This window comes from Aulonocara sp. 'chitande type north' Nkhata Bay, linkage group LG7, assembly GCF_057382095.1.
Source record: "Aulonocara sp. 'chitande type north' Nkhata Bay isolate Kocher_YH1m ecotype deep benthic linkage group LG7, A_spYH_male_GT1.1, whole genome shotgun sequence".
NCBI lineage: Eukaryota > Metazoa > Chordata > Actinopteri > Cichliformes > Cichlidae > Aulonocara > Aulonocara sp. 'chitande type north' Nkhata Bay.
The window spans coordinates 24,931,352-24,955,647 of NC_141350.1; the positions used below are offsets into that span (position 1 = coordinate 24,931,352).

A 24,296-nucleotide genomic window follows, 5' to 3' on the forward strand; every position below is an offset into this window, starting at 1 on the left:
GTGATGCATGAATTGATGACTGACATTTTTATTTAACTTCTTCAATCACAACAGTATATTTGAACATACACAATAGTTTATTTTTAGCTTACAAACATCTGAGCATAAAGTGCTGACAAGGAACCCTGGTGTAAACATTAAAATGAAAGTCAGTACAATGTGCAGATTGCAGAAATATACATAAAAAAAATCAGTGGCTTTACCACACTCAGTTTTTCGACATCTGTGAACTACTAGACAGTCATTCAATTAAAAAATAATATTAAATAAATAAAACGAATAAATAAAAAATACACACAGCTTACTGATCTCTGCAGTCAGTAACATTACACATAAAGTGCAAACATAATAGCAATTGTATAAACACACACACAAACACGCCTTTAAAATTTAAAGGCGTGAAATTGGACGGTCTAGTTCTGATTAGCGTCACCGCTGTCTCGGTGGAGTTTAATAAACTCGGCCGTCTGCTTCTTGCTATCTAAAATATAACCAGACACTGGTGTAAATTCTCGACTGTCTCATACTTCTGTTTAATAAGTTTTCTGTTTGACGTTTAGTCAGCTGTGTGAAAACCAAGGAGGAACCCACCCGGGGGATTAATAAAGTTTTATTTTATCTAATCTAATAACTTTAATCTCAGCCAAACCGATGTACTCACGAACAAACAAAACACTGAAAAAAACCCAACAATAACATTTTTAGGTTGTCTAAGTGACTTATATATTACGTTTAACCCGAGCAGCGAAACTCCGCGGTGATCTGAAAATGATGTGCCGGGAGTTGTGCCGTTCTCGGCCGCATCAGTAACCCTCGAGCTCCCGGCTAGCTATCCAGCTGGTGGGTAGCAGACGCCTCTGAAAACGTCGAAGCACTTTTGCAAATATGGGATATCTTGATAAACCGAGCAGATATTTGATGTTTACACAACTACTTTCTCGCCTGAAAATATGTTAAAAGTTTATTTTGTGACCCAGAAAGATTAGTATGAGTAATTTTAAAACTTAGTAGCGGCCGCCATTGCTGGAAACTGGAGTTTGGCTGGGCCGCGCTATGAATTCTGGGATATGGTAGGCCACGAAGGACACACCCGACCCATCCTTCAAATTCGGGGAAAAGGAGGACGCATTTGTCGGCTACATTCGGAGGAGTCTACGAATTTGGACAGCCTTCGGCGCGTCGCTGTGACGTAATCGGTCTACAAATGCGGCCTCAGGAGGATGCAGCCCATGAATTTGGACATGTCCAGAGTATAATCGCAGCCTTTGCGGTTAGAAAATTGCACTTGATCATGTCGCGATATTATCGCAAATGCGATATATCGTTCAGCCCTAAACAGAGATGTTGATCAGATAATCTGAGGGGCTGTCTGCTGTAATAATGTCTCAGTAGCTCTGCTATATAAACAGGAGTCTGACCATGTAGAGCTTTATATGTTAATAATAGAATTTTAAAGTGACTTCTGAATTTTGCTGGAAGCAAGGTGTGATATGTCCAAAATGATGCCAATGTTCTTGGCATATTCTGATTCTGATATGTTTTGATATCGCTAGTGAGTGAGCTGATGTAATGACTGACCTCTCTGAAGAAGTTGCTACCAAGTTGCTAAGAACCACAGTTTTAGGCCAGAATTGAGATGGAGGGAATTTGAGTGAGGCACTGAATGAGAAAATACTGTTGTTAATATAGTGGCATGGTCAGAGATGTCTAGTAGGACTAAAAGAATATTCACCTCTATCCGAGTGTATAAGACTGCCATTAGTAGTCAAGTCAAGTCAAGTCAAGTCAAGTTGGCTTTATTGTCACTTCAACCATATACAGTTTAACAGTACACAGTGAGGCGAAACAACGTTCCTCCAGGAACCAAGGTGCTACATGCAACATAAATTTACAACATAAATTAACAGAAAACTCTAAACTAGCTAACTAAGAGGCCTAGTTAGCTGGCTAGCAGAGACAAGACAGACTGACCTAACATAAATTACAACATAAATTAACAAAAAACTATCTAACTATCTAAGGAAGACTTTTTTTTTTTGTTATCAGACAGCAGACAACAAATTGCACATGCAAATGTGCAAACAAGAGCAGCAAGTGACAGTGTGACCAAAAAAAAGCAAAACACAATGTAACATAATAATAATAATAAGGTTTTGTGATGATGAGTTGAGGTAGTGGAGGAACAGTAAACATTCCTTTTATATATTCAGTAATAGAGTTTTAGTGCTGTGGTTTCATCGGTAACCAGAATTTATCAAAGACATTGTTTCTCTTCACCAACTGAAAGAGGTGATGAATGACAACTTTCTCAAGGCTTTTTAAAAAGAATGGCAGTTTGGAAATGGGTCTGCAATTATCTAAAACAATGGGATTTAGGGAGGTTGGTTTTTTTTTAAATGTCAATTGGGCTGGAAGACATGCACATATATGAGACTATTGATAATAGAAAAAGTATGTGTTAATATGGGCACAACAGAAAACTGAAATTTCAATCTGGCATTCAACAGGAAGAAAGCATGGACAGTCTCTTGGGGGCGGGTGGGTTTAGTAGGTCAGCAGAGCATATGCTGTGCAACTTTGAGACAAGTGGTGATGGTGGAGCAGCAGTATTAGCATGTTAGTGTGGAAGAGTAAACTGTGGAGGCCAATTACATTAAGCATTTTCTGGTGTTTTATGCTTTCTATATACAGTACACCTGCCAAGGAGAACAGCCCTGATTTAAACATGTTTAGGATGTTAGATATTAACTAAGAGTAACACAATAAGCACCCTATCACTTATGACTATTGAATGGTAGTTGGAGTTTTAATGGTCAATGGCTTTTCTCCGTAGAACACCAGGAGGCAGTTGGTACTCGAGGTAGCACATTTTTCACAGGAGTTTCATTTTGATAAGTGTGTTTTTTATGTGGGACGTAGATTGTAGAGTGTAACAGGATAGCAGTGATTTTTAACATGTAAAAATAGCATAGTGATATGTGGCTAAACTCTGTGTGCTAAGAACGGGCACATGCGCTATGTTCTTCCATTAGTAGGTAGGTGGGCCCAGAGGTAAGCGTGTGGCTAGGGTTCATGGAAATGATAGATTAAGATGTAAATATGTAGCTATATTTCATATAAGATGTAAATCTTAAAATATTTTTTTATTATCCTAACCTAACACCAGATTTTCCTTATAAGAAAACTATGTTTTGACTCAGTACTGCTGATTTCACATATTTTAACTTAGTAGCAGGGTTAGAGAAGGGGTCTCTTGCCTGTGGTTGAAGAACAAAGACGTGGTGGAGGAGGAGGAGGAGGAGGTGGGTGTATGAGACACAAAAGATGAGAGGCCTCCAACAGTACACGCTCGTCTCTTCAGCAGCTGAGCTAATCCACATGCTAGCTGTCTTCATCGTATTCACAGTGGGGGCCATTAAAGTGTCCGGCTGGATGACCATTTATATATTTAGGTTTGTAGGCTGGTTGGACAGAAGCTGTTGTGCAGACTGTATCTATTCATTTCCCTAAAGCAGGTTTAGGGCAGATTGCCGCTGCACAGTTGCTGGGTTTTGTGTTTATTTTATTACATTTAGTACCAGTCTTCATTAAGGTGTTACAGTGTGCAATAACTGGCACCTCAGGGTATATGTGTGTCCTAAAAGAGGCGGATCATGGTGTCCTGAATACACTGACTAAACGGTTTCTTGGTACATTGCAGGTTTTTGTTTATTTAAATTTTTTTTTATGAATTTTTATAGTGCTTTAGATACGTGCTTACCTATAACTGTCAAACAGAGCAAACACCAATATTTATGCCACTGTACAGCAGTCTCATGACAGCAGGTGAGTAACACTACCATTAAGTTTCTTTCTGTCTTCTATATAATTTCCACTTGCAGTTGCTCTGTTTAATTGTAATCTTACATAACTATCTACTGTGTGTTGTTGCTATTATTATTGTTATTATTATTGCTAAAATAATTCACATTATTGATAATATTGCGATTTAATCTTAAAGTCTTCTGTGCAAGTTTGATTGATGATGTTGTGATCATGGCAGAACATTTTTGTTCTGGCTCGCTGATGGCCGTGTGTGTGTGTGTGTGTGTGTGTGTGTGTGTGTGTGTGTGTGTGTGTGTGTGTGTGTGTGTGTGTCAATAGCAAGTAAATACACAGTAGTCTCCAATGCTCTGCTTCATACTTGTTTCAATTTGTCGAACTAACAGATGAAAGCCCCCAGCCCCCTTCGCTGCTTCATTGTGTGTGTGTGTGTGTCCTGTTTGTATCTGTAGCCCTACCTCTGCCTTTTCTCTCTTTCTCTTTTTTATCATCTAAATATGCTTCCCCCTTGCTTTCCCGTTTCTCGTCCATTCTCATATTTTCCTCTGTTATCTTTTTCTCATCTGCTCTTTTATTGCATCCAGTCTGCTTGTGTTTCTCCTTCTTTCTTCCCCCCCCCCTTTCTTTTCCTCCTTTCCTCTCTCTCTCCATCTAGCAGTAGTTGTCAGTCAGTCTTTGACAGCTTTCTCTCTCTCCCTCCTCTGTCCTGACGTCACTCTCTGTTTGCATAACTATTGTCTTACAACGGCTGCAGTAACAGTGGCAGGAGCTTCCTTGCCAGATTTTCTTTTTTCACTCCCTCCTTTTAGCTCTCCTCTCCCCAGGAAAGACTCTCCCTCTCCCCCACAATCTCACGGTCTCTCTCTTTATTAGTAAATCGTACAGTGGAATGAGAAGTGAGAGAGTGATGGAGAGGATAAGGAGGAGGAGGATATAGACTGCAGAAAAGCAGAGATGCAGTAGCTAGCCACAACCACTTCTCTGTGTCTGGATTTGCTGCGGCTGTGAAGGATTTCTGCCAGTTTTTATTTTATGTTTATTTAGTACTTGATTTAATCCTCCAAAAGCCTCCTTTTTTTGGCAGCTGCACTAGCTGTGTGTGTTTGTGTGTGTTTGGAGGAGGGCTTTTAAAGCAGCAACGGATAGCGGAGCTGGGGCATCTGGCTGTCTGGGAGGCAGCGACGGCCGGCTGGCTGCATTGTGTTGCTTTGATGACCCCCGCTGTGTAGCTGCCTGCTCATCAACCTCCCTTCTCTCTCTTTCTCTCTCACCCTCCCCTTTCTCTCTCCTCTCTTTTCTCCTCCTCCTCCTCTCTCTCCATCACAGCTCCCGGCCCAGCCATGTTCGGCACTGAGTCCTCATGTAAGTACCATCACCATCCTTCCGTCTGCCCTGTGTTTGTCTTTGTTTATGGACCTTTTATATTCTTGTGTGTGTGTTTTCTCTGAGGATGAGGAGGAAAGGGAATATGCTAGCTTTCCTCTTCTGTTGCGTTCCATCTTTCCTCATCTCCCTCTCCTCTCTTGTCTTCTTCCTGTTTTGCCTCCATGGTTGCTGGTGGCAGATTGCATGGGGAGAAATCTGGGATCTACCATTTTAGCACAGAGGGTCGGCACTACAAGCTAGCTGGACATGCTGACTGAACCGCCTACCCTGTATTCTCTCTGAGCCTTACCGTGTGTGCATTTCAAATTACCACAAAAAAAGGACCTCCCGTCTCTATGCATTTTCTGTCCTCTTCATAGTAATAGCTTGCTCTTTGAATGAACATGTGTTCTTGTGCATGTTTATGTGAGTGAGCATGTCGGAAGATGGATGCTTTGACCAGAGTTGCATCGTCTCCAGAAGCATCAGTCTGCGCTCTGCTTCTTTCTTACGGCTCAGTCAGATCGCTGCGAGGTGTGAGCTTAGCATTTCCTGTCTTAAATGCTACTGAATCAAGCATAGCACACTGCTCTTCTATATGTATGCACGTGTGTCTTTGGACACCAATCAGCCCCTCACCTCCCTCTGAAGTGTTACTAGTGTTGACGTTAAGGTGAGCCAGTGTACTTGTTTCTCCCATTACAGGAATCCTTTTTGCTTAGATCAATACTGTGATGGCTCACTCTACTACCTGCTCATTGTTTTCAGAAGGCCTGAGCTTATGTCATTGATCCTGTCTTGATTGCACAGTCGAGGCTAAAACTAACTTGTTTTGATGTGGGATCATAGCTAGCATGCACACCGGCAATTGCACCAGGAGTGGTTTAGAGCCTAATCTTTGTTTATGAAATGTGCAGCTGATTGGATGACACTGTGCAATATCTTGTAATGGCTTAATGTTGTTGTTGGTGGAGTTTTATTTATTTATTTTTTAAAGAAATTAAAAGTGGAGATCTTTAGATTTACAATTGCAGGCAGTCATTTTATGAATCAGAAAAGAAGCAATAACAACTTAGATGAAACTTGTGTAAAATATACAACTCCTGCTAATAGTTTAAAGTGTGCTTAGATGCTTAACATGTCTGACCTACCTTTGAACATGCACGCCATTTCCAAGGAAACATATTAATGGAAATGTTAGAGCATGCAAGCATAGACATCTTGCGTACTCCAACATCTGCATTTCCACTTAAATAAATAATACAAACATGACTATCAGTGCTTGGTTCATCTGAAATGACTCCAGGTTACAATGGCAATACGTCTTTAACTGGCAACAATCCTCTGAGGAAGTAAGTGGTGCATCCAAAATGGGGTTATGAAAATGGAAAATACACTTATTTTCCAGTGGAGGGAAAAAAAGTTAATAAATAAGATAACACTCTAGTCATTGCTTTAAAGATGTACAGACCAGTCATGCTTTAGTGCATAGTCAACTCCTGATGGTGCATTTCCATCCAGGGAAAAGCCCTGTAGTGCAGTAGTACTGTCTGATTTCAAATTAAATGGTGTTGTAGCTAACTCCCGCTTTAGATAGTAATTTGTATTTCTGTGCTTCATTACTTTTTCATTAGATATAATAATTTTATATCAGATGCACAGTTGTTTATGGACACCATTCTACTTGGCTGTAGCAGAGATGGTACCTGTGACCTTTATTTGGCAGCTTCTCCTCGCTGCCCACTATTCTGAGTTCTGTCCCATTTTGACACAGGCCTGCCAGTCTTTCCATTTTGTCATGTCTGCAGTTTGATACAAGTCGGTTATTAAAGCATTACTGTGTGGTTTTTTTGTTTGTTTGTTATTAAACAGCAACTCAAAGGACATAATGCTGCATTAAATCTACAGCAAATCCATAACACAGACGAGAGGAGGTCAAGTATGAGTATAGTTCTGATCAGTTCACAGGATATGATTATAGGAGATCGTGAGCACAGTGTTTGCATTTCTTTATGAAAGGATGTACACTTATTTGACTGACGTTTTTAAAATTACAAGTCAGAGCTCGCGATCGTAAACATGCCTTGAACAAACACATTTACTAACTGTTGTGCTTTCCTTGTGGTCATCATACTCGGCCACCTGGCAAATTAAACTGGAAGTACTATCATGCAAAATTTGGCCAATCCCACTGATTCTTGTTTGAACAATACTCTCACCAACACAGTGTATATGTAATGTTGGATGTGGATATTCTTATTTCCGCACATCTTTGCAGGAAGTCATTCGTGACTTCTTGGGTGTTTCCTGACAATAAGCACAGACAGACTACAAAAACACAACGTTCATTTGGCTCTTTAGGTTTAAGTAATAAACTCAACAGTGTTTGTTGACATGGTTAAGCGGGACCCATTTTTATAGGCTATCCTTTGAAATAGCTTTGTTGTGAAAACGGCTTGGGTCCAACAAACACTGCAACAGGAAACAAACCATGGCAATTTTTAGTGTTTATTCGAAACACTAAAATCGTCTCTGGAAATCCTTTGTGTAAGATCATTTTTATAGGAAACCATCCTGCTATACATGGAATATCTTACTTTATCTCTTATTTTTGGGGCTAGATGAAGCTTTCATAAGGCTCGTCAAGTCCTGCTAAGCTTTCGCAGCAGACTGTGTGGCTGTGAGAAAGAACTCAGGGGTGTCTGATTTGCGTATTGTTCAGAAGATCATCTCCTCTCAAGTAGGTGTAGAAGGTAAGAGGAACAAAAACTTCTAGATAATCCTAATTTAGAGCTCAAATGTAAATGGCTTTATCCTTTTTTTGTTTGTTTGGTTTTTTTTTTTTGCAGTGTTTTACTGTTTTAAAATGAGCTATATTTTGAGACATCGCAGTTAGAGTGACTAGTCTATTTTGAGCTCTGTGCAGCATTGACATTGTAGGTCGGTGTTCAGGTTTGGTGGGAAATGTGCCGAATTGCTTTCTGGCTCTAAAATCTGTTCTCTCTTTCTAATAAGGACAGATGGTAGCAGGAGAGAAAAGCCTGGGAAGTCACTTCCAACATGTTTGTCCTCTTCAGTACAGCAAAAGATAAATGTGCACCATATTTATTGATTCTTGTTATATAAAGTAGAACTAATTTGGCAGTACATGTAGGATAGTATATGGATGTGACAGCTGTAATTTTTCTGTATCTGCTTATTGAACAATTTTCTTTTCTTTATTTATTTTTACAGTTGAGCAAAAGGAATGTGACTTTATAAGAGGTGAACAAATACAGATAAAATATGTGCTAATGCAGCAGAATTCTGTTTAACCAGACTAATATTTTGATATCATGAATTAAATTTTCCCAAAGGTGTTATGGAAGTGTTGAAATATACTGGCAATTCCTCTCAGTTTTCAACATCCACCTGGATTTCTAAACTTATGGACCCGCAAATATCAACTACTTTGCACACTTCTGTGAACAGTTACCTTGTGTCACAGTCATAAACACACACACAGATGGGACTCATTTGTACATACGTTTGACCTCAATAGCTGTTACCTTCCTGTCCCCTTCTTTTCAGCAAAGTAGGTTTTAGGTAAATGTAACTGTGTTGTGCCTTCCTTTTTTGCTCTCATTTTGGCCTGTTTGTTGTAGGGTGCTGTGAGGAAGTGGTTCAGTAGTTCTACAGTCAGTCTATACTTGATCAGAATTGAGGTCAGTACGTACAGCTTTCTAGATTGTATCACTTCGTTCAGTAGCCTTGAGACTAATTATTGTATGGTGTTAAACTGTCTTAGGAGGACATGATGATCTTATCATGGATGTGAACTCGAAGAAATCAACAGTGGCATAGGACTGTTTCTATTGGCGTTATTATTACTTTAATAGTCCTTGGATTTAAGAAGTAAGAAGTAAATGTCTTGAGACTTACTTTTCTGTGGACACAGAAACCATGGACAAACAGTGATTCTTGTTTACAACTTTTTTTTTAAATCTCCATGGATGTCCATATGGAGTATTGTGCTCACCATCACTGACTTGGAGAGACAGTTGACGGACTACACCAATTATAGCTAGCTTTCACAGTGACATTTCTGGTATGTTACTGTGACGGTATGTAAGGAACAAACTGTTGGAAACAGGAGTGTAGATAAATTAACACTGGCTGTCTTGTGTTGATGTAGACGAGAGACTCTGGGTCCTTTTCAAAAGAGCGTTCGCTCCATTACGGCGTGTGCAGAAGAGCGATTTGGGCATTCTTTTGGTCAATATTACAGTGAATGTAACAAAAAAACCAAGCAAACATCTAGATGTAGGATATGCTTATAAGTAACTATGACACAGTATAGATAACTTTTTCCCTCTTGATATATATATTTTTTTGTTCAGATGCTCAGATATCTTTTTTCCTATGTTTCGAACATTTGTAACGTTACCTTGTGTCTCGCATAAGTAGCGTACATGCAATGCTAACTGTAAGAACATATTAAGCCTGCAAAGATTTTCTCCCAGGTTAATTGATTGTTTATCGATCTAAGTTCATGGTAAGTTTGAGTATATATATGTGATCAATACTTTCAGGGTGAATTGTGAACCTTGGCAGCTGTTTGTTTGGAGCATTTCTTCAACATAAAACACAGGGATAACCATTAGACATGATGACTTACAGAAAAAAACAAATGGGGGAAAAATGGCTTGAAGTGTTATGGTAGCTGAATTGCAGAAGGCATGAGCATTTTTTAAATTTATTAAGGACACACTGATGCCAGCTGAATAATTTCACCCTCAAATAGATGACCACAAAATGCTGATTTGCTGGTTTCAAACCAGTATTTCTTTAAAAGTGCTGTTCAGACAGTTTTTATCTTTTAAAGGAAGCCTGTGAAACCAGCAGATAAAGGACAAACACATGAGCCTCTGTATAAAACACTGATAAAAGACTGGCACGAAGGGAAAATGTGAATTTTGTGTTGCTACCACTTCACAAATACCTCAGTGTTTCTATAAAATTGAAGCTAATCATTAAAATCTCTACCAAAATATTTGTGCTGTGTAACCATTTCCACCCCTTCATAATGCATAATGCACTCTTTGGCCACATGCCTGCTTTGCCTGAAATCAATAATCATCACCTGGGCTTCAGATACATTTGGGATCAAGAAGTTATGATACCAAGAAGTAAAATCTGTTGGAGTATTTCTGTTGTTTGTTGAAATTTCTCTGTTTTCTAGTCAATGTGGTGTCGCAGAAACATAATAGCTTCCCTCATGACTGCTCCTGCATCCATCAGTGGATATTAATGAAGTACACTGGCTCTCTGTCAGTCAAGACATCTGAGGACAGGCCTGTGCAGCAATTTAAATAGCATAGTAACCCATCTATTAAGATACGGATACTTTTATGAATGAAAAGCCAGCAGACAGTGTTACTTTATATTCACAAAATATTTATTAATGTAAGTTTAACTGTTTGATTTCCTGTTCTGCACTGACTTTAGCTTCTGAGTCTCTCTCTGCACTGATTGTATTTCTCCTCCAACCAACTTCTGTATAGTAATAATGACTTGTAACTGTTCATTTAGGCAAGTAGCCCAGCTGACAGCTTTGCAGAGCAAGCAGCCACGTATATGAATCTTCTCTGTTTATGTACTTATCAGTAATAATTTGGGTCACATTGTCAATGGAGCGTCGATCCTTTGTTTTATGTAGCGCTATCCACCCAAACATAATCCTATGTTTGTTATGGACTCTGGAAATAGCTTCTTTCTTTTTCTTTTCTTTTCTTTTCTTTTCACCCCTCAGCCATATAAAACGCTGATGGAGTATTGTTGTCATCCTGTTGGGCGGACAGCGTGGACACCATGGACACCCAAGTATGTAGAGGCAATAACTCGGGAACAAGACCATGTAGCATTTTTGAAATTCATACCATCTGCTAAAAATCTTGGACGAGTTTCAGTGACTTCGACCTCAAGGTCAAGGTCAGAGATCAAATTTTCTGAAAATCTTATGAATGCAGTAACTCAAGAAGAATATCACCTCGGATTTTCAAATTAATCCCATTTGCTAGGAGGCTGGGGGATAGTACTGCTGGCCACCAGTATTTTTATTGTGGGGAAACCATCCTTATCCCATATGTTATAACATTCAACGTCACCTAATCACTAGCCTATGAAAAGAAATGGTGTAGCCTTGCCTGTGCGACTCGCATCAGGAAGTGGCCAGTGCCCGTCACCAGCCTATCAGGACAGCGTGTCATTAAGTCCACGAATATTTAGCTTTGCATTTGCTCTCATTTTGCATTCTGAAGATTTTCCCTCACTATACCCAAATCCTGGAAACCACCCAACTGATTAGTCCAGGAAGCAGCCACTAAACTTTTTAACAATGATCCTCTATTGGTGAGAGAGTTTACCCCCCAAGTAAAATCAAGGGCCAGAAAATTATCAGAATTTTCTACTCTGAGAGCTGTTTCAAATAACCTGATCAAGACTGATTATTTGACTCTGTGTAGACATTTGAAGAACTAGTACTTTTGTAGGGTGGCTGGTAATAGAACAAAACAAATATATTTGTCAGAGTGAGAGTCTGCTTGGCACCCCGGCAATTGCCAGCGACTGGTACATTACAAAACAGCAAATGTGTTTTGTATTTCAAATCTCACTACTTCCTCTCTTCATTGGAATGTTTGTTTCTAACATTTACCATGAAGCAAAATTAAGACATCCTATACCAACAGAAGGGTACAACAGTGAATAATTGAGCCAGTTGTAATTGATGAACATAATTCATTGGCTTTAAGTAAACATTGTCAACATATAAACATATGTCTCATTCTTAGTATTGTGCTGATAGAACAGAACAATCACAGATTTCTTGTTGTTGTTTCTTATTTTTCCCTGGCTTTGGAGTGTAATGCAGCACACCCCACATGAGGATAACTGTTCCATGTGTAGTTAAGTCTGTTGCTTTTTAAGGGGCAGCAGTATTTTTCAGCATGCAGCAAAAACACTGAGTAGGATTTTAAAGCCCTGATCAGCATGGTCTATGGCATTTCTTTGGAAGCTTAATGTTAAATTGCCAACAATATCCCTACTAATAAGGATGAGCTCATGGGAATGCAGCTGGCATATGTAGGTATGTTTTCATTGTGGGAGGATTGCTTTGGGCCATACCTTAGTCAAACCAATCCATCAGTGTATGTTCTTTCATCAGTGGTAATTTTGGAATACTTTTTTTTTAAAGCTGGATATTGCTTTGGCTGTTTGCGTGAGAGGGTCACTTTATCTTTCAGTGCAGGGATGAGCCACCAATGGCCTTTAACCTCAGGAAACTTCAGGTTGTGTATTGTATTTGCTGTTCTATTGTCCGTGCCCAAGAGCAGAATAAGGTGCTTACTGAAGATGGCCATTTGATGAAAGCACTCTGACGGCAACCAGCTGTCTCTGTTGCTGTGGTAACCCCCGTAAGAACAGCAAGACGGCAGAGTGATCAGGTTTCTGTGGTAACTGCTGACTACTGCTATTTTGGTCTTCTGAGCTTATATAGTGGCTGGAAGTCAAGAGAGCTAAAAATGAGGCTTATTGTAGTTAATGGGCTTTCAGTAAGGTCTTATATACCATGAAAGCAACACTAATGTATTTGATTGGATCATGACCTCTGACCCTAAATCCTTACTAAATAGGTGCAAGGCCCAGTGGTAAACTAGTGCCTACTGTTGTACAGCCAGCACTACAAAAGAGGGATTATCCAGTACTGCCATAGAGACCCCATACTAAAGACTTAACCCAGGGGTGTCAGAGACTGTATCTCTAAAGGCCACACTGGGAAATTAGAACCAGACATCCAGTTATCTTTTTTATTAAACAAAACCCAAAACAAAATTTAAAAAATTCCCCTCTCGCCCCTGCAGGCGGTGATTATCCTTCAAGCTTGGGTCCTCTACCAGAGGCCTGGGAGCTTGAGGGTCCTGCGCAGTATATCTGCTGTTTCTAGACCTGTGCTTTTCTGGACAGAGAACTCTGATGTTGTTCCTGGGATCTGCTGGATCCATTTGCCATTGCCTTGCTCAGGAGTCATTGCATTGAGTGCTCCGATTACCACTAGGATCACTGTTGCCTTCTCTGTTGAGCTTTCGTGTTCCTTCTTCCTGATGTTGCTATCAGTCGGTATAGCTACATATATCACTATGGCCGTCTTCCTCTGCTTGTCCACCACTAATATGTCCAGTTGGTTAGCCATCACCAGTTTGTCCATCTATATGTAGAAGTCCCACAGGATCTTAGCTTGGTCGTTCTCGATCTCCCTAGGGGCCATCTTCTGTCTCGCCATTTTGACCTCCGGACTTCCAGGTCATATTCAGCACACATGTCTCCAGTTGACGAATTAGAATATAGAACTGCCATTTGGTACACTTCTATGCTTTGTCAGAAACATATATCTGAGCCACTAAGTTTAAATGACCACAGTCTATTGTTAAACGATTTGACTACGTGGTGCGTGAAATTGTGTAAAAAGCCCATTTAATTGCATTAATTTAACCATTCTTTTTTTTTTTTTTCAAGCTGGCCTTCCTCAGTAGTGTTAACCTTGCTGTTTTAATAGCTGCTTTATTTTTTCTCTCTCTGCCTTGTACAAAATGTACATTTGCAGACAAATCAAGGCAAACAAAGAAATAAAGGAAAATCAGTATTATGGAAAATCTCCACAACAGCAAATACTTCTATTAACCCTCCAATGTCAGAACTTCCTATTCCCTGACAGTTATTGTGCTTTTTAAATTTAAAATACACGGAGAACAGTCTTGGCTATTTTTACGGTCCTCTCTAAATCCAAGATATTGTTAGATACATCATCTATTGTTATGTTACCAACCTTATCACATTACTAAATATCTGTATATGGATTTAAGGCTGGTTGTGAATGTATTCAACAGACAGGACCAGCTCCCGGGCCATTTGCTGTTGCCATCCTTAACTTCAGCATTGCATAGCCTGTGCCAACAGAAACACAGCTGAATATCCTGAGCTTTAATAATCAGAGACTTGGCAAGAACCAGTAGCGGTGAGGTAATTCTGCATCTCTTTAGTTTATTCTCACCCTGCTCTCTTTTGCATATTGCTGAATTTATTTGAGTACTTAACTATGTTTGTTTTCATGTTTTCTTTAAGCAGGTTTAAATATTTAAACCTGCTTAAAGTGCCTTCATCTCTGGTATGTCAGCAAATTTGATTCCCACCAGAGTCACAAGATAGGTAGTTGCTGGTGCATTTGTGGCTTAAATTACAGTTGGTGGATAATTTAAGAGTATCCTTGATATTAATTTTAAGTGGTGATGTATTTCTTTGTTATAAGTTGTTAAGAGTTGAATTGTTTAAAGCATAAAATATTCTGAACATTGACATACACTATCAGTGTTAGTACTGGCGTTCAAATTCCCATGGTGATCATCCAATTGAAAGCTTCTTATCCCTCCAAATCCCTGCTTGCCTGGATAACGTTCACCTGTAATTACTCCAAGAGAACTCCGAAGGATGCAACTAACCTCAAAAACCAAGCAGGTTCAGTGTAAGCAGAGTCAATTTAATGAGATAAGCTGGTCCCTATGCTGTTGGTGGGTGAGATGACGCATTATAACATGACTGTTTTTGGTGTTCACCCTCCTCCATAATTATTATGTGTGCTTGGCTGCTGATGAAAAGTATTTTTAGGTTACCAGAATGAGCTTTAATGGGAATAAGGCTTGAAGCACAATGATATGGACAGAATCTCATACCAGTCTGTGTGAAGAGTATTTACCAGTTCACTTAAGGGGCAGGTAAACATGGTGGAGCTTTGCTGTCTGCCACTAAAAGAACAGACTCACAACGTACCGGGGTATCCTTTAACTTACCTTATCTCTATTTAATTACCTTAACATTGCCAGTCAGGATAAGCGGTCACGAGAAGCTGGTTATCAACTCACTAAATTAACCCAGGGTTTCCAGAGCTAGGCAGGAACACATGTATGAACTTGAGTGAAATCTCATACGTAATTCATAGAGTTTAATAATATGTCAGCCCACCCTGACAGAGTCGAAGCTATAACAGCTTCAACTCTTCTTTGAGAAATACATTTCTGAGATGGACACTGATGTTGGAGGCGAAGGCCTGGCTCACAGTGTCCTTAGTCCCAAAGGTGTTCTATCAGTTTGAGGTCAGGACTCTGTGCAGGCCAGTGAAGTTCTTCCACACCAAACTCCCTCATCCATTTCTTTATGGACCTTGCTTTTTGCACTGATGCACAGCCATGTTGAAACAGGAAGGGCCCATTCCCAAACAAACAAAGTTGGGAGCATGAAATCGTCCAAAATGTCTTGCTGAAGCATTAAGAGTTCTTTTCACTAGAAATAAGGGGCCGAGTCCAACTCCTGAAAAACAACCACACACTATAATCCCCTCACCCCCCACCAAACAGATAAGTACCATTCTCATGGCAACCGCCAAACCCAGACACATTTGTTGCATTGCCAGACAGAGAAGCATGATAACATGAGGGCCACGTGAAGTTTGGAGGTCAGTACTGATTGACTCTGTGGACTATGCGCCTCAGCGTCCACTGACCCTGCTCTGTGATTTTATGTAGCCTACCACTTTATGGCTTAGTTGCTGTCATTCCCAAACATTTGGGATTTTGTGGAGCTTTTTCTTTCTTTCTCAGAATTGTGGTAAAATTAGTATTTCCATCCTCTTTATCATCAGGGTAGTATGGCCATAAGCTATACGGCCTTCCAATTCATCCATGTGAGTGTGTGTGAATATTACATAAAAATGCTTAGGTGTGTATATATAAAAGCACTGTATGAATGTGTGTGACTGAGTAAATGAGACTTGTAGTGAAAGCACTTTAAGTGCTCAAAACTGAGTGGAAAGGCGTTGTACAAGTACTAGTCCATTTACTATTAATCAGACTCTCATTACGCTTAGTAGTGTTTGTTGCTCGTGTTTTGTAAAGGAGCAGTGCGTTACTAAATCATTGGCGGTTGCTATCTTTTGTTTTTGTTTTTTGTTTTTTTAATCATTCCTCTCTGTGGATCCTCAAGGAAGCACAGTAATAATTGAATTGGCTCAGCAGCATCTTGTAGAGGAAATTGCTGCATTTGTCATCATCTTGTTCAACCATAAACGTGATATTGCAGCTAATCTTGTCAGCCTTTTAATTTTCCATTGCTTTCCACATCATCACTCTAGTGTTTCAGCAGGCTGAAAAAAGAAAGGAAGTGCCTCATGACCCGAATGTTATTGAATCTAATAAATTGATCAAGTGAGAAATTATGCCTCTGACGTGAGCTGATGATAATGTTAAACCGTCCCCTCAACAGCTTTGTGGGGACAAAAATATTTAAACCTGAGTTTTCTCCATTTAAAATGGGTCAGTGGACATTTTGATAAATGACATGATACTTGGCTGAGGCTAAAAGTAAAAGGGTGTGTGTGTGTGTGTGTGTGTGTGTGTGTGTGTGTGTGTGTGTGTGTGTGTGTGTGTGTGTGTGTGTGTGTCAAAGAGGCTGCTGCTTAAATTAATTTGTATTAAATAAAGGTTAACAGAAAATAATAATTTCTTTTGTATTATTAACAGATTTGAAGGGTCTTCCGTATCTCTAAAAGATTGCTTCATCCATTTTCCTGTAGGGTCATTTGGGGTTGTCATGGTTACCTCTGCAGGAGGAGACTAAGTAGCAAACCTCCCCCACCTCCCTTTATTAAAATCCATGTTATTGATTGGCTGGACTGGCATCTTCAGACTCCCCTTTGTACTTATTCTGCTGGTTTACTAGAGGAAGAGGAGGACAGAACTGGCTCACAGTTGTGTTGCCCTGCTGTCATTCAAAGACGGGCCCCAATCAAGAAAACGTGACCAAACCAGAGCCCTCACTAATAAATGTGCTCTATGAAAGTTGACTAGCTTCTGATTAGATGTGGGTATTGATATGGACTCCCAAAGGCTTTGGTTTTTGTTCCTTTTCTTTTTGAAAGAGCAACAAAACATCAGGTTTAACCAAAAATATATATATATTTTTTTACTTTTTTGAAGTAGCAAATGTTAGTGTGCTGGTGGCTCCAGTGGATATGTCAGTGGAATGGAGGGTAAGTTATCTGGTGCTGCTTTATTTGGTGTGCAGCTGACGGGCTATGTGTAGTCAGGAACTGTATGGCAGCCGTGTTTCTGATCTTTTTCTTTGCACACGGCCTTTATATTGTATAGCAGGTGGTCCTGTACATTTCGTATTGATATTCATGAAGTGGACTGTTTGCTCAGCGCGTGGGTGAAGGCCTGCTGATTTTGTGTGTGTGTGTTATGTTTTAGTTGTGTATCTGTGTGTGCTTGTGTGTTAGGAATATGCGAGCTGTTGCTGATATCTGTGTTTACAAAGTGGCCTGTTGTGGATGGCTTAATAAGCCTTGTTTGGTGTTTTTTGCTTTTGTGTGTTTTTTCTTTCTGCCACCTGTGCTTGTTTTTCATGTATTGCTTTTATTCTCTAATGATATTAAAAAAGATATTTTAAATGGGGAAGAAGGGTTATTTTGATTGTATCAGCATCTACAAAGCTCCTGCACAAAATCCCAGTTGTTGTAAGATTACAACAGCAATTGCCTTGTCCATCAGTTATTCTCCTTTTTTCCAGTTGCTTTATTGACATGAACGGAACGCAATGTTAATGCCAATGCATTTAAGGCCTCCCCAAAGCAGTTTTGTATGTTGCATTTTATTTTAAATCTTTTTTTAAATGAAGATAACAAATCTTGTAAAACAATGATCTTCTAGGTGCTTAAAAAGACACTTAAAAAGCAGATTTTCTGCTGGCATCTCTCTGGAAGTTTTTATTGTTTTACTTTCTAGTCTTCGTGTAAATTATGCTTTCTCTGATTTAAAATTATTGGCTTTTTTGATATTATGATTACACACTTGTAAATTAGATGAATATTTTTGGGCTGCTGTGTTTAAGTGGCACCTTAATTGCAGAAGACTCTCAGTTTTTGTCCTGGAACGGGTTCTATATTTATGTTTGGATGTTGAGCATTATACAATACAAATATGGATACAGTCTGTCTTCTGATTAATAGAGACTTAGCTGTTAGATCTTTTTTCCGCGCAAGGGAAAAGTACCAGTTTGGCTCTACGTTCTTTGTTTCAACTGTTTCCATAGATACCCAAAATAAATTCCTCGTATGTTTAGATGAGTTACTTTAACTGTCTCTGTCCTCGGTTAACACAGTTCTTAAGTTTGAAGATCATTAATTTTTCAGTGCTGATAATAATCTAACATGTGTGCACAAATGGTAGCTACTGTGAACATTTCTCTTGGCAATAAGTAACAGAGCCTTGTTAGAAATAACACTAAATAAGCTCTGAGCTATTCATATAGCCTGGAATTTTTTTTTTCTGCATTAAAGGCATGTTGTCAACCCTGCACATTTACACGAAGGTAAAGCCAAAATCTCAAAACCATGGACCCTGTTACACATGCACTTTTGCTGCGGTGAGAGATGTCCATCTTAGTAAAAGGTCAGCAGAGGTAGTCGGACCAAGACAGGCTCTCCTTCCCAATCAGCAAGGGCCTGCAATATGAGCCAGGCTATGAGGCCCTGCCTAATCAGCACTGCCAACTAGCATTTCAAGCATGAACAGCTGAGCTGCAGTGACTTACAACATACATTGGGATGCAGGCAGCCTCCAAGACCCTCCTAGCTTTGTCTCATGCCACCCGCAAACTGCTTCCTACAAGAAAACACGAGATTAATGCACGTCTTTAAGCACAGCCATCACCCTGTTACAGCAACCTATTCCCAGTGCTGAAAGTTACAGCTCTGTTTGTAGATTAAGTCAACTAAACTATCTGAAAATGTGTCTGTATTGCTTTTTTTTATTCCCAGTGCTAATCCAATATGCATTTGTGCGTCTTAACCCCTTCCAAGCTCTTTAAACGTTTTAAATGTAATCAGCAGTTCAACAACATGAAAGAAGAAACTCGTAGGATACAGTTCAGCTCCATATGTGAGCAGTAAAGCTTGTCCCCAAGAAACTTGCCACTTCTTTATTTATTTACAAAAAGGAGCGTCCATCTAATATTAGCAAGGTGTACCTGATGAAATAGCTGGTGATTTAAGATTTTTTTGACCAGAGTACAAATACAATGCTATTGCATTTACATAGAATTTTTCAGGTATCTGTTCTCTACTTATTATACCACAGATAACTTTTTACTTTTACTTCCTACATTTTTACACAAAAAGCAGTACTTTCTACTTCTACATATTAAAAATTATTTTCTACTTACATCTACAAACAGGCTCGTTACTCTAGGTTGTGGTTTAAGTACTTCAGAACCTAAATAGTGCTTTTTTAAGTTAACATTTCAATCAGCTCAACAAAGCTTGTTGCACGCTGTGTTGTGTGAAGGTGCGGAGCTGTATGTTTCAGGGAGAGAAAAGAATTCAAGCTAACTTTAGTCACAAAGACAAACGATGTAAGACGTTAGACAGGACAGGGGAGTGAGAAGCAAGGTTAGATTTAAAGGACTGAACAGTGAAGTTTGTATGATGTAGTTTCAATATTGTGAAATGTCCTGTAAACAAAGTAAGCTATACTAACTTTGCGTTACTCAAATGTCAAAACTACTGTGTAGTTTAGTGCTGGATTGCACAGCTTGTCATACTGTGGTGAGTTTGAAGCATTGTCTTGGACTGATGCACAGTGGGTGTGGTCCTCATGGTTATGCTAGGCTATGTCAAGTGTAGCAGAAATGAACTTGAATTTAAGCTGATGATGCTCAGACTCATTCACTGAATTCCACCTTTATACCAACTGTATACCGTCTAGTTAAAGACAGTATAAACAGTATAGTGTCAGTGTAGGGGATGGACAGCAGCCAGGACGGCTTACAAAACGTCTTGTTAAATTCAGTTGTGTAAATCCTGTATGTTTTCACTTTTACTTGAGTAAAGTTGCTTCAATACTTCAACTTTTACTGGAGTATTTTTGTTGACCAAAAGTTCTTTTTGTCATCAAGCTGAACTAAATTGCGTCTTTGAGAAAAGAGCCAGCATTGTAGAGGAAATAGGAGTTCTTGATTTATGATGCAAAGATAAGAGAAGACAACTTGAGAGCTTTGTACACAAAAATACATTAAAAACATGACAGTTTTATCTTGATATTGCTTTAAAAATTAAATTTTCAAATTCAAATTCAAATTTCAAATAATTTTCAAATTTTGCATAATTTTCAAATTTTTTATTCAAATAAAAATTATTGGAAGAAAAGATATTGTTGAAATTAAAATTCCTAGTGCAGTGTATGTTGTATGTCATAAATAAATGCATTACTCAAAGAATCAGAATGGGATTAGAGCTATCTGTCGACACAGGGATCAGCCATGCTGTTTTGAAAGTATTTTAAAAGGACAGAATATTGATAAGATTGCATGCGCCGATCTGAATCAATTTCCTTATTGATGTCATGATCAGACTGTGTAGTGTACATTATGATTTTTATAGTTCACTAGGAGCACAGAAAGTAAAGGTGATCTGAGACGTAATACCTCCTACTTCCTGGATCTGGATCAATTAAAAAAATGAAACATTTCATTAACTTAAATAAATGGTAACTTGTTTGGCTACAGACAAACCACTATGGAGAGAACAAAAATATTTGCATGAGATTAAGGTGCTGCAAAAGCTGCACTTTGATGAACAGTGCTCATCAAACTTGGAGGCTTATAATGTATTTGACCATTTGGAAGTGGTTCTTTATTATCATCCTTCAAAAAGGATCAGTGATTTTTATTTAAAACACAAATTAACTGACGTCTTACTTTTTCTTTTCTTGTAACTGATGGACACACTTTGTGTATGTGCGTATATGAGATAGAAGACTGCGTGTATGTCTGAATAGGCGTGTTCACGTGTGTCTCACGTCATGTCTTTTATCATTCAAGTCAGGCCAGCAGTCTGCCGACTGTCCCCCCTCTTCAGTAAAGGTCACATCTTTTGTTGTCTCCAGTGACATTTAGTCCTGAATCTGCCTGATAGAATTTGTCCCTCCAATTCATCTTCTTACTCTCAAACCCGACTCTCTCGCTATTTTCTGGCTAGTATTAACTCTTGGTAGTAATTGTAGCAGCCAACGAGGCTAAAGGAAAGTGCAGTTAGAGCATGAAGTGTCACCAGGTTGGGTCATGGCAATGTAACAAATAAAATTAGTGTGTGGAAGAATTGTCTCCTCACATTGACGTTAGATTGAACCATTAGTTTAAGTATGCAGGATTTTGATGATTAATAAAGTTTGTCAAACATGGTAGGTTCTCAAAGCCATTTTTCATTGTAAATTCAATTCAGTAACATGAATTTGGAATAATGTAGCGCTTACTCCCAGCAGGACGTGGAGCGCATGGACTGGTGAACTAAGCATGATTTCAGTCAAGCTTCATGATTGTAGTTAGTTGCAGAGCCATGTAAATGAGAGAACCTTGTTCTGCATATCAAATTAAATAGCTGTTAAAACAGAGGCAATGTGAGTCTGGCTAGCTGAAATCAGTGTCACAATAACTCTTACATTTTCTGAGGAGTAAAAGCTCTTTTCTGTCTCAGCTTTTTGTTCTTTGACTTGACTACAGCAGCTTCCTATAACCCTCAGGTCATCCTCTGTCTGAAATAAATTGTTTCAGCACCTTTCCCTTTAAATGAACTTCTTGTGATTCGCCGCCCCTCACAAACTAAAAGGTTAAACAGCAGGTGGTCGTGGACTCTGACTCTTATCTGCTCCCTTACAGAGTGCACACTTAGGATTACTTGTAAATGCACTGATCTCATCATTTTAGACTTTGGTAAATCAAAATATACCAGCATTTACATAATGCTTTTCTAGGCCACTTAAAGCCCTTTAGACGATATGAACTATATATGTTTTTACTGTTTATGAAAAGTTGGGGAGTTTTTGTACAAACTAAAAATAGATCTACCCTTTAGTTACCGGTAACAAAAACCATTTCACGTTTCTGACAGCCAATAAATCCAAATCCAGAATGATGTAAAACAGGGATAAATAAATGTTGTATTCTGATGTCAAGCTTTAATTGTTTTGGGAGTTTGAATGTGTGACATTTGGATTATGAATATACTAACACTGTATATTAGTTATGGCTAGATTTATTGGCTGGATGAAGAGTGCTTTTCCAGCCAGACAGCAGTGGTTGAGAGACCAGACACTGCAGACTTACAGCAGCTGCTAAGCCTGTTTTTCCATAGACCTAACTGAAAGAGCTTCTCTGCTGGGATGAGAGCCTCCACTTCACTGCAATGAATAGCTGTCCAGCTGCACTTAATTTATGCACGTGTGTGTTTCTGAGTGCAAATGAGGCTGGGTTTCTGAATCTTTTGTCCGCCTTTCTTATCCTCCGTGTGATTCACAGGAAATTAACATGACAACCCAACCAAAATACAGTACCTTGCCAGTATGGCATTGTTTACGTCAGCTAATAAGATCTCTAAACTTTACACCAAATGCACGAGGGAGATGTCCTGCTTTGTCGCCAGAAAACAGGATGGTATTGGAAAATTTGCCATTCAGTGTTTAATTACAGCCTTGACTTCTACCAACTATTTACAGATAATCAACATGGTGATCGATCTTTAAATAATTTTTGTTTTGTAGTAAGTCCCCGGGTTTTGCCATTTCCCTTTAGTTTTAGCTAAAGTCCACGATCACTCCCTGCCAGGCTGCGGCAGGGAGTGATTTATCATTTATCATTTATCATTATGCAAGTTTGTGGAAATAAATAATTAAATGACAATCTTTTCTTAAGTTGTGCACAATTTTTCCAAATTCTATGAGTATCCATGATCGCAGTATCAAACAGAATAATTGAGATATGATTTATTTATTTATTTTTTTTAATTCTTCTGTTATGTTGTTTAATCATCAACTTCAGTATGCGTGCAGAGTGGCTGTACAAAGAGCAAGTCAGCAGCTGATTGTGTGGAAAGACTTTACCTATAATCTTCAGCCACTCTGTAGTGAATCATTATTTTATGTCTGAAACGTTGGCTTGAGGCTAGTGCTGTTTCCTTTTCTTGGATTTAATTTTTAACCAAAAAAACCTTTTTCACACATAGCCGAGGCCTCTGGCTTTTTTGCTCCTTAATTAAAGGTGCTAGATTTTTAATTAAGGGGTGTTAACTCGCTACCATTTTGTGAGCATCACCCAGTTAGCACTTATTTCCTTAAATAGTTCAATATTTTTTTTCCATTGAGTTCATTTTTGCAATGATCCAGCTCAAATTTGCCTTTTTATTTTCCTCTGCGCTGTCATATATAAACCATTACAATGGTGGAAGCTCATATTAAACATGGCCAGAAATAATGAGTTCAGTACAAGTATTCTCCAAGATCCAGGAGCCCAAGCTTCAGTCTGCAGTAATTGCTCAGTTTCTGACAGTCTGTGTAGAAACTTGATATGATCATCTGAAGTATGGAGGTCCTCCTACCTCGTGTTTGTCTTTTGTTTGTGAGGGGCAGCATATAAAAAGGAAGCTGCCTTAAATTCAAGGTAGCTTATTAAGGGATTGGAGCTAAAAGGGTTGTTTTAGCCTGTAGATGACCTGAAGAGCTAAACGAAGGCCCAGTGAAAATAATTAAGGATTATGAGTGAGTAGAAATGTCACAGTTCACAATACCAGCTGTCGCTTTTGTACTGTAACACCGTTCTCAGAACAAAATTGCAAACAGAAGGCAGAGGACTCTTAGGGTTTTTCGTTGACCAATCCTAACCCTTTAAAATTTAAAATTCAGCTTGCTTTTCCCTTTAGGTTCTATATTTGGTTCCATTTTTGCGGTTACACTCGACAGCACCTGCAAACTAACAAGCTAACACAGAACACACCAGAAAGAAAAGTTTATACTGAAGGTAGATGGTTTCAGCGGAGTTGTGAGACCTCCCATTTGCCCATGAGACAACATCTATTTTCAAAGAACAAAATTTGTGTTGTCATTTTGAAGTTTCAATTCAAACACCAGTAAAAGCAAAGTTTCAGACAGAGCGCAGAGGCATCAAGAGTGGCTCAGCTGAAATCTGCAGCACAAAAC

At 39.0% G+C, this 24,296-nt stretch overlaps 1 protein-coding gene across 8 annotated transcripts in view; it reads left to right on the forward strand.

The window, feature by feature from the left end:
- Positions 1-24,296, forward strand: part of LOC147325197 (suppressor of tumorigenicity 7 protein homolog) — a 61,876-nt gene that overhangs the window by 16,827 nt on the left and 20,753 nt on the right. For 4 of the 8 annotated variants that reach the window (XM_086299582.1, XM_086299583.1, XM_086299585.1 and 1 more), the window contains exon 2: positions 5,149-5,184. The exons of 1 other annotated variant lie outside the window; for it this stretch is intronic. In XM_086299582.1, the coding sequence (XP_086155708.1) occupies positions 5,163-5,184 (22 nt within the window). In that variant the 5' untranslated portion in view covers positions 5,149-5,162. Of the gene's footprint in view, positions 1-5,148; positions 5,185-7,808; positions 7,941-10,978; positions 11,050-14,225; positions 14,245-24,296 lie in introns of those variants that run through there. 3 more of the 8 variants (XM_086299588.1, XM_086299589.1, XM_086299590.1) reach the window with 3 other exon arrangements.